At 37.8% G+C, this 10,654-nt stretch overlaps 1 protein-coding gene across 1 annotated transcript; it reads right to left on the bottom strand.

The window, feature by feature from the left end:
- Positions 1–7,959: 7,959 nt before the first annotated feature.
- Positions 7,960–8,907, bottom strand: LOC136280335 (adenosine receptor A3-like). Its single transcript, XM_066165353.1, has one exon. The coding sequence runs from the start codon at positions 8,905–8,907 to the stop codon at positions 7,960–7,962; it is 948 nt and encodes a 315-aa protein (XP_066021450.1).
- Positions 8,908–10,654: the final 1,747 nt, after the last annotated feature.

The following is a 10,654-nucleotide window of genomic DNA, read 5'->3' as shown; positions in this document are numbered from 1 at the left end:
TATTTTTCTGCAACCAAACATCTTATCAGCAGAAATCTAGCGGAGTTTTTAATAGGGGGTTTTTCTGGCCTCTGTATAACCGTAGTTATGTCCTTGTAAGCGGTTGCCCATCTCTGTTAATCCAGACTTGGTGAAGTTTGCATATTAGTAATGTATACCTTTTTTTAATGTGTAAGGAATTGACTGTATATCAGGATTGTATATGGTATATCAGTTGCGAATGTATGTATGCATGCCCCGGGCTATATATGCCTCGGGTTGGTTCTCGGCAGGCTTCCCTAAATAAACTTATTTGGTGTACACTACTGTGTTATTTGTTGTGTAGCGGAGACAAAATGAGTAATATTTAACCAATTTCAGAAAGCTGCCCAACGAGTGTTTTTAAATAAATTATGACGAGCCTCTGAATAAACGAATATCAAAATTGAAATGCATTTCATACACCTTATGTATCACACACTTTAAGAATACAAAATATTTTTTGCTGCATGCGTTGTGATACGAGGACCGGGCTATTCAACTTTTGAAATTTTCGATGTCGCAAGAGGTCAAAAAAGGGCCTTTTGCAGCTTTGACTTTTGAGAGCTCTAAAAATTTTATTCTAACGTATTTCCAGAAACTAATGGGGTTTTATTTACTTGTTACCAAAGATAGTTTATTGGGCAAAGTTTGAGGGAAAACTTTTTTTCCGATGCGAAATGCCCAGGACCGCTCTTACAGAGATCGCCACTTAATTACCTTTTCCACTCCAAATTTTAACAACTGCATATGAATATCGAATCGATAAAGTGAATGATACATGCATCTTGATTGGTTCTTCGTTATAATGTATTGTCAGACTAGAGGGACTATATATTAGTCATATACGACAAATATATTCCACGTTGCCATGGATCTCTACAGTAATAGATCACAGAAGATGTCAAAATGTGGTAAGAACGTGATTAATGACACCCTCGACTGTGCCTCGTGTGTCACTTTTTTGTTCTTACCACATGATCGTGTACTAATCTTATAGTAATCGTATACTTCTCTTACAGTAATCGTATACTAATCTTACAGTTTATTTGTTGAACTGTTTCTTTCGTGATCCTACCCTAGACCATATGGAGTCTTTTGTGCAAACACATTTGGTACATCTGTTCCAACTTTTATCTTTACGGATTCTTTATTATTCCAATGACAATGTTTAATATTACTTTTCTGCCATTGTCCAATATCTTTAATGAGAAATGGAAAGTCCTCACTTAGTATTATGTGTTTGAATGATGTGTTCTACATTTTGGTATCCAAAACATCCTGTTCGAAAGCCAGTTCACGACTAAACTCAGTATCCAGAACATTCTGTTCGAAAACCACTTCACGACTAAACTCAGTATCCATAACATTCTGTTCGAAAGCCACTTCACGACTAAACTCAGCGGTCGTTCCGTGCCTCTCTTTCCTTCTTTTAGAAAGCTTTGTGTTTACAGCTGCTTGCACATGTCTTCCTGTACAACATAGAGCCAGTGCTCGTCGAAATTCAGCAATTCTTAATGCGTAAAACATTGGATTGACAAAAGAGTTGAAGTAGTTGAAAAGGTTTACCGCATGATAAAATCGTTTTGGTACATGGAAAAACCATACATACATGAGTAAGTTTAACAAAACTAGCGGAAGCCAAGCGAGTAAAGTAAGGCCAGATACAATTAACAAAGTCTTTGTTAAGCGCTTGTTTTGTAAGTCTCGACTTTCTTGATGTGAAGCGGCGACTCTTTCAGTTTGAAACTTTTGCCAAATACCAATGTTACAGCCACATGTGATTAAAATTAGAAACAAAGTGTATGGCCCCCAAATTAACATAGTGTGCTTGTAAGAAAATAGTAGGTTTGAACCGGTCCAGATTGCGGAAATAAGGAAAGCTAGTACCCACACTAGGAAAATAGCTATGCGGTATGCTTGTGTCGATAATGTTCGATGCTTAAAAGGCCAACGTATTGCGTAAAATCTTTCACACGTTATGAACACTGCAGAAATAAGAGAAGCCTGCGAGAAAGCTGTGTCAACGATCATGTAGGAAATTAACATAGGCTTGTCGGTCCATAAGTTTCCAACGAACATGGTCCATAGGTGGAACTCATACCCGACATCGTAAATGTATACTGGTAAACTCAAAGCTCATAGGAACAGATCAGCAAACGCCATGTTGGCAACTAGTAACAAATATTTCTTGCGAATATTTTTGTTCTTCGCAAAAATAGTTATGGTGAGTAAGTTTCCCGCGACAACTAGAATCAATGTTAGTGTTAAAGCGCTGCACAATGCAATGCATTCCCCCTGAGTACCATCATATGCATCATTTGTATCGTTTCGTCGGCTGACACTAGCAGAAGACGTCGAAGACGTATTGGTCATTTTGAGACAACGATGAAGAAGCCTGGTTGCAACATATGTTGTGTTACTCTGTACTGTTCACTGACCAATTACGAATGCAAGCACTCCACTGAGCGTGACTTAAAAATTGGTTCATACGTCAGCGTGCGTTCATCGAGATATGTAGCACGCGGGAAGTTTGGAGAGCACGACTGAAACATGACAGGACGGAAAACGAGTGCACTGTAAGTACTTCCCGTTGTCCCATACAAAGCCTTAGAAAACTTTTCTAAGGCTTTGTATGAGTCAACGGGAGATACTTACAGTGCACGCATTTTCCGTCCTGTCATGATGCGTAAGAGTTGCTCGAGGCTACGCCTCGAGCAACTCTAGCTTCTTGCGAAGGAGGAAGTTTTTATCTCTTTGTCTTCTTATTTCTCTTAATAAAAATGATGATCTTTATGACCGTTATTACTGAAAAGTAATATGTGACAGGTACAGGTGCACGTTTTGACAAGGACCTGCAGTTGTCACTTAAAAGTGTTTATTTACCCTTAGTGCGGTGCTTGTATAAATGCACGCGTTCTGATGGGTGAGCCATTGTTAAATAGATGTAGAGCTCTCACCGTCGTTTGTTTATCCCGCAAGCAGGCCTTTGAGTTTGGATTTCGCCTTCACGCACAGACAATAGTACCGCTTATGGGAAAAAGTTATTAAAAACCGTGCTGATGTCAGTTAGATATCGAACTCGATCTTTACCATGTAAACTTTTCAAATCTTTCCTAAAAAAAAACAAAACAAAACAAAACCTGCACTTCACTGAGCAACGGTTCAATTTGTATAGGCAATCAAATAATTTTAGTGCAATTTGGGATAAATAAACAAGAGGAAATTTTTTTAAAGACTAACAATTTGTGGTCTTTGAAAAAATTAACAAGTGCTTGTTTATTCCAAATTGCACAAGAACAATCATGTGATTACGTGTTAATAATATACATGGAAAATTACGAGATGGCTAATCATAATTAAGCATAAGCAAAGCGCGCGCATCAAGTGCAAAAATAATTTATTCAAACCGTGCGTTCGGTCAAAGCAATCGCGTACGATTAAAACAATAATATGCAGTTATATCTTCACATCTTTAAGGCACAAAAAAGTTCAAAGTCCGGCTAAACAGTTCAAGGAATTGTTCAGTCTGTGTCTGGATCACTTTCGATGAAATGGAATCATCGTTTCCGAGGTTTAACCATGTTTGTTTTTAATCTCGGCGTTGGATCGCTCAAGCAAAGTGTTAAGCTGGGTCCGCTCGTAATTTTCGATTTCCTTGGCAATTCCCTTCTCTAAAAACCACTTTTTCCAAACCGACAACCAAAATGCAGTGCTTTTTACAGTGTTTTCGTTGTTTGAGCGGTTTTTCAGCTGCGGTGGTGAAAGGAAACCTACTTAAAACACCGGCCATTGTTTCGCTCGCAAATTTTCAAAGTTTGTTGCGACATCCAAAGGCTCGCATTTGATTGGCTATCTGTGAGTTTCTTTGATTATTGACTGATCAGAATGTCTGATTTGTTATTTTCTTTGCACTGAATTAACCCTCTTCTACACTAAATTAACTCTCTTTTGCACTGAATTAATTAAAAACTGCATTTATCTTAACCAATCAGAACTGAGTAATTTTAAAATGTATATTATCAATCATAAAAATCGAAGAAACTCTCCATTTCAGTTCCAATATTGGACTTTCTCATTAAAAAAAGGTTTGATGACCTTGCCGGGATAAAAAAAAAACCTTGACATTTTTATAGCAGCCGAAGCAACCTTTCCATCACATAGTAACCTGTATAACCCGCGTTCTAAACAAGTGGGTATTCATTTAATGTGTGGATATTGTAGGGAGAAGTTACATGTTGAGCACTTCTGGGAATTTAAGGGTTAAGCTAAGTTTCCCGATCTCTTTAATGTAAACATTCTTTGATCATGCAAATTGAAGCATGGTGAGCCTGGAAAGGTTGGTTTATGATGGTCAATGCCCTTCTTGTTTCTAAAATCTTTGTAGCATAAATCCATGCACAAGAGAATATAAAGTCTTCTATATTCTCTTGTTGTGCATTGCCATCTTTATATGTAACTCTCCATTTTTACAATTCTATTCTGCTCCGGTTATTTGAGTATAGAGTACTCTTAATAAGTGAAACAATACAGATTTATTATTTTTAATTCTATTTTATATATAATTCTGTTATCATATTTACCGTCGACTAATGGACCCACAACGACTGCAGAAACAAAGTCGGGGTGAGGGGGGAGGCACTATTATGTGGAAAAAGAAATTAATTACAATAAAAACATCACTTCTCCACTGCTGGAACATCTATTAAAACGGGATCCCCTAATCTGACAGAAATTAATTCATGAGGAGCCCTATGTACCCTAAGATAGGGTACATAGACATGCACCGCCTAAGGTAATGGGTTCTAAGGTCGGGGGGAGAGGAACCTGGAAATAGGCTCAATTTGTGTTGCGTATGGCCGCTGACCTATCAGAATCCCTACCGCATTATAGTCTATTCTGTAGCCAATTATAGACCCCATCTTAGTCACTTTTGGTGATACGGTGACAAAATTTAACCGAGATTCTTCTTATTTTTAAATTCCTACTTACCAGAAATTTTCTTCATTCCAAAGTCCCGAAAATATGTGCCCCAATATATGAACTCTATTGAAAACGCAATCCAGTCTATGGCATGTACAAGCAATCCCAGTCGTGAAAATAAGCATACCCTATCCATCGATCGGAAAACGTGTATGGATTTGATCATTCTGGTCGTAAATTGATGGTAGTCTGTAAGAGGATGACATGTAGGAGGACATACTCAAGTCATTTTCGTTTCAACTCCGATGAAACCAAAGGGAAAGACAATATAGAGAGAGAGAGAGAGAGGAGGGGGATACTTCGGTCAATTTTTGCCGAGTATGTACCACTGGCCCCTCAACCTATTCCGTGACTAATTATAGACACAATCGTGTTCATTTTTTAACATATGTAATTTTCCTGATCCCAACCGTCAGTCACATTATGGTTATCACTGGTTATGCATATACTTTATAAAGCCTGTTAAGTAGATCATCCTAAAACGAATTGATTTTTTATTTACATTAAAAACACTTTGGTGCGTTTGAAACTTTTACTTGCGGTACAACAATACAAATATTCTGGTGCATTTGAATCTTACCATTTTCACATCCCCACTTAAAGCAATTTTCTTACCCTTAAAATCCCGGAAATGTGCGACCCCATTGTAGTAAGTCTATTGATATAGTCAATTCAGTCATGAAAATGCGACCTCATCCAGCGGCACATCCCCATTACCAGGAAGTACCCACCGAGTAATTTTTTCCAGCTTGAAGATCATGACGCATCGCATATCCGAAGTCCCTACAGAGAGGCTGCAATCAATCTCTGACTTCCTAACAATTTCATCCTTCAGAAAGCTATTGATATATTCGTGCTATTCAAGATAACTGGTAGAGAGTAGAAACTTTTTTCATGTAATGCCATTTTTTTTGACACATGTTCAAATAGTCTATCTAAGGATACTTTTCCTCTGGAAACTTGCGTAAATTCAAGCTTTTTAAGGCGACTATTTAAAGTGTAAGTTGTCAAAAGTTTTATTTCGGTCTACTTTCCTAGCCTCCAGGACGTGTTTGAAAAGCTTGGAATATCTGTCCCTCCATATTCGTTTAATTTATGAAAAGTTTACTAACAACCTCAAACAGAAATACCTACCAAAATTTTGGTATACATCGAATACCATCTGACGGTAATCACCATTTTCCTTTCACAAAGGTTGAAAAAATGGATTTCTTCTGTTCATACTCGACATCTCTCGTTTTAGGTCAATTCCCCTTCCTGGTTAGGAGATTTCCTCGCTTTATTTCGCATACTTGATTGCGCATGCGTCAGCATGAGTCCTTGAAGTGAGGAGATTTACATTTCAGTGTGAAGATAAGTAGGAATTACTTTTTCCACTACAAATTTTATTAACTGCATATGAATATAGACGCTATAAGCTGAATAATACATGCATTTTTGATTGATTCTTTGGCATATCTATTGTCAGACTAGAGAAAGTGCAAAGAGCAACAACCCGTTTTTGTACAAACGATTACTGATGACTGGTCGTCAATCGTCACGTCCATGCTAGAAAAGAGGTACTTTGCACTCTTGTAGAAAGGAGAAAAAAATCTCGCTTGATCTTCATGAATAAAGTTATTTATGGTTTAGTTGACATTAAGATTACCGCTTTTTAAATTTAAGTGATGAGACTCGTATCAGGAGTACCCATAGGTTTAAGCTTCTTGAACCTCACTGTAAGAAAGACGTGTTCAAATCTTTCTTTTTTCCCAAGCACTGCTAAAGACTGGAATCAGCTCCTCCCTGATATGCCTGATATTACGTCTCTTACAGAATTTAGGAATGACCTTAGTTTATTAGCTTAACAAGAGCATGTCAATTTGTATAGTTAACTTTTCATGTACTTCTTGTAGCTTGTAATTTTTACTTCTACGTTTTGTAAGTGGTTGGTGTATTGCCTGACCGTCTTTAACCGACCTAATTGAGATGATTGATTGATTGACTGATTGAGGACAGACGCAAGGATGACGTCACCTTTAACAACATTTTACTTTTTAGTCGTACGACAAATATGTTCCATGTTACCGTGAGTGTCTACAGAAATAGATTACAGAAGATATCTAAATATGGTAAGAACATGATTAATGACACCCTCGGCTCTGCCTCGTGTGTCACTTTCCTGTTCTTACTACATTTCGATCGCGTCATCTGTGATCGTATACTAATCTTATAGTTTATTTGTTGAATTGTTTCTTTCGTGATCGTACTCTATACCATATGGAGTCCTTGTGCAAACACATTTGGTACATCTGTTCCAACTTTTTATCTCTACGGATTCTTTTTCATGCAAATTACAATGTTTTATATTACTTCTCTGCCATAGTCCAATATCTTAAATGAGAAATGGAAAGTCCTCTCTGAGTATGAGGTGTAAGCAAGGGTTAGGACAGACTGGAGAAAAAGCGCAAAAATTACTAACTTTTTTTGTGCCCCTGCTCCCCTTACGTGTGACTCGCGCTTCACGCTCACCTCAGTTGTGCTTTCTTCTATTCGCTTGAATAATAATAAAAATTAGGCCTCTTCGGCGGGCTATCAACTCTCAAACTCATAATCTCACTTTAAGACTCTACAACATACACATACATAACATTCTTTGACATAAGTAGAAACATAAAGGCGTGATTATATAGACAAGGCCGTCTCTTCGATACTTAAACTGAAACGTGAAAGAATGGTGCCTTATTCAATGTCTCATTTTGTTGAAAAGGTTGTGGGTATTCATCGTGGTGAATATTTAATGTTTAATGTCTCATTTGTTTGAATAATTATAATTAACACTACCAATGTCATTTTCATCATTTTAGAGGCATTGTTAGGTTTTTAACTTCAACTTCCTGACATTAATGAAATATTTCGCTCGTGTTCTACCTATTTTCGTCTTAATCGAGTTTCTAGCAAGTGTTTGAATGATTTGTTTTACATTTTGGTATCCAAAACATCCTGTTCAAAAGCCAGTTCACTACTAAACTCAGTATCCAGAACATCCTGTTCGAAAGCCAGTTCAGGACTAAACTCCATAACACTTTGTTCGAAAGCCAGTTCACGACTAAACTCAGTATCCATAACATCCTGTTCGAAAGCCACTTCACAACTAAACTCAGCGGTCGTTCCGTGCCTCTCTTTCCTTCTTTTAGAAAGCTCTGTGTTTACAGCTGCTTGCACATGTCTTCCTGTACAACATAAAGCCAGTGCTCGTCGAAATTCAGCAATTCTTAATGCGTAAAAAATTGGATTGACAAAAGAGTTGAAGTAGTTGAAAAGGTTTACCGCATGATAAAATCGCTTTGGTACATGGAAAAACCATACATACATGAGTAAGTTTAACAAAACTAGCGGAAGCCAAGCGAGTAAAGTAAGGCCAGATACAATTAACAAAGTCTTTGTTAAGCGCTTGTTTTGTAAGTCTCGACTTTCTTGATGTGAAGCGGCGACTCTTTCAGTTTGAAACTTTTTCCAAATACCAATGTTACAGCCACATGTGATTAAAATGAAAAACAAAGTGTATGGCCCCCAAATTAACATAGTGTGCTTGTAAGAAAATAGTAGGTTTGAACCGGTCCAGATTGCGGAAATAAGGAAAGCTAGTATCCACACTAGGAAAATAGCTATGCGATATGCTTGTGTCGATAATATTCGATGCTTAAAAGGCCAACGTATGGCGTAAAATCTTTCACACGTTATGAACACTGCAGAAATAAGAGAAGCCTGCGAGAAAGCTGTGTCAACGATCATGTAGGGAATTAAGATAGGCTTGTAGGTCCATAAGTTTCCAACGAACATGGTCCATAGGTGGAACTCAGACCCGACATCGTAAATGTATACTGGTAAACTCAAAGCTCCTAGGAACAGATCAGCAAACGCCATATTGACGACTAGAAACAAATATTTCTTGCGAATATTTTTGTTCTTCGCAAAAATAACTATGGTGAGTAAGTTTCCCATGACAACTAGAATAGATGTTAGCGTTAAAGCGCTGCACAGTGCAATGCCTTCCCCCTGAGTGCGATCATATGCATCATTTGTATCGTTTCGTCGGCTGACACTAGCAGAAGACGACGAAGACGTTTTGTTCATTTTGAGATGATACTGAGACAACGATGAAGAAGCCTGGTTGCAACATATGTTGTGCTCCTCTGTACTGTTCACTAACCAATTACGAATGCAAGCGCTCCACTGATTGTGACATCTTATTGATGACAGAGATCGCCCATTGAGTTGCGGAGAAGGAGGTTCTTTGTAAATTTCTCTTGGTAAGAGATATGACTGTAATTACTGAAAAGTAATAGGTGACAGCTGTCCTGCAGCTGTTAGTTAAAAAGTATTTATTTACCTTTAGCATGGTGCTTGCGTAAATGTGCGCGTTTGGTGGGCCATGGTTAAATAGATGTAGAGCTCTCACCGCCGTTTATTTATCCTGCAAACAGGCCTTGTGTTTGGATTTCGCCTTACGACACAGACAAGGGTGCCGTTTATGGGAAAAAAACTTATTAAGAGCCCTTACTGTTATCTCAGTAAGATGTCGAACTTGGCCTTTTACCAATTAAACTTTTAAAATCTTTGCTAAAGAAAAAAAAAAATGAAAACCAGCAATTCACTGAGCAAAGGTTCAATTTATCATAAAACTCTCAATTTCGGTTCCAAAATTGGACGTTCTCATTAAAAATAACTTTGATGACCTCGCTGGGATAAAAAAAACTTGCAATTCTATAGCAGCCGAGGCAACCTTTCCATTACATGGTAACCTGTATAACCCGCGTTCTGATTTAGAGGGTATTCCTCTCACTCTTTAATTCCTAAGATCTGATTATTAATTCTCCCCTCTAGCTACTACACATTTCCTTGTAAATTAGTTACAAGAATTTGCTGTTGGATCACGATAGCAACTTCTACTTGATAAGTTTGAGAAGGGAAGTTACATGTGGAGTACTTCTGGGAGTTTATGGGTTAAGTTAAGTTTCCCGATCTCTTTAATGTAAACATTCTTCGATTATGCAAAGTGAAGCATGGTGAGCCTGTAAAGGTCGGTTTATGATGGTCAACACCCTTCTTAATAAATCGTCAGTGACACTCGGCTGCGCCTCGTGTACCACTTTTTTGTTGTTACCACATTTTGACGTCATCTGTGATCTGTTACTGAACAGACCTACGGCAACTATTTGTTTTATATAATAAAGAATTTTAAAAGGTTTTAATGATGACGTTATCTATACGTCTGTCCTCCAATAGATCATAAGTGAGAACCAATCAGAATGCGTGCATAACTGAGCTAATTGTATAATCTTTTATAGTGCATTACCATCTATATATGCAACTCTTCATTTTTACAATTCTAATCTGCTCCGGTTATTTGAGTGTAGAGTACTCTTGATAAGTGAAACAATACAGATTTATTATTTTTATTTCTATTTTATATATAATTCTGTTATCATATTTACCCTCGACTAATGAACCCACAACGACTGCAAAAACAAAGTCGGGGCGAGGGGGGAGGCAGTATTATGCGGTACATAAGGTACGTAGATATGCACCGCTTAAGGTGATGGGTTTTGAGCTCGGGGGGTGGGTATTGGCCGCTGACCTATCAGAACCCCTACCGCATTACAGTCTATTC

This window comes from Pocillopora verrucosa, chromosome 4, assembly GCF_036669915.1.
Source record: "Pocillopora verrucosa isolate sample1 chromosome 4, ASM3666991v2, whole genome shotgun sequence".
NCBI lineage: Eukaryota > Metazoa > Cnidaria > Anthozoa > Scleractinia > Pocilloporidae > Pocillopora > Pocillopora verrucosa.
This window is presented reverse-complemented; position numbering and strand designations above follow the sequence as displayed.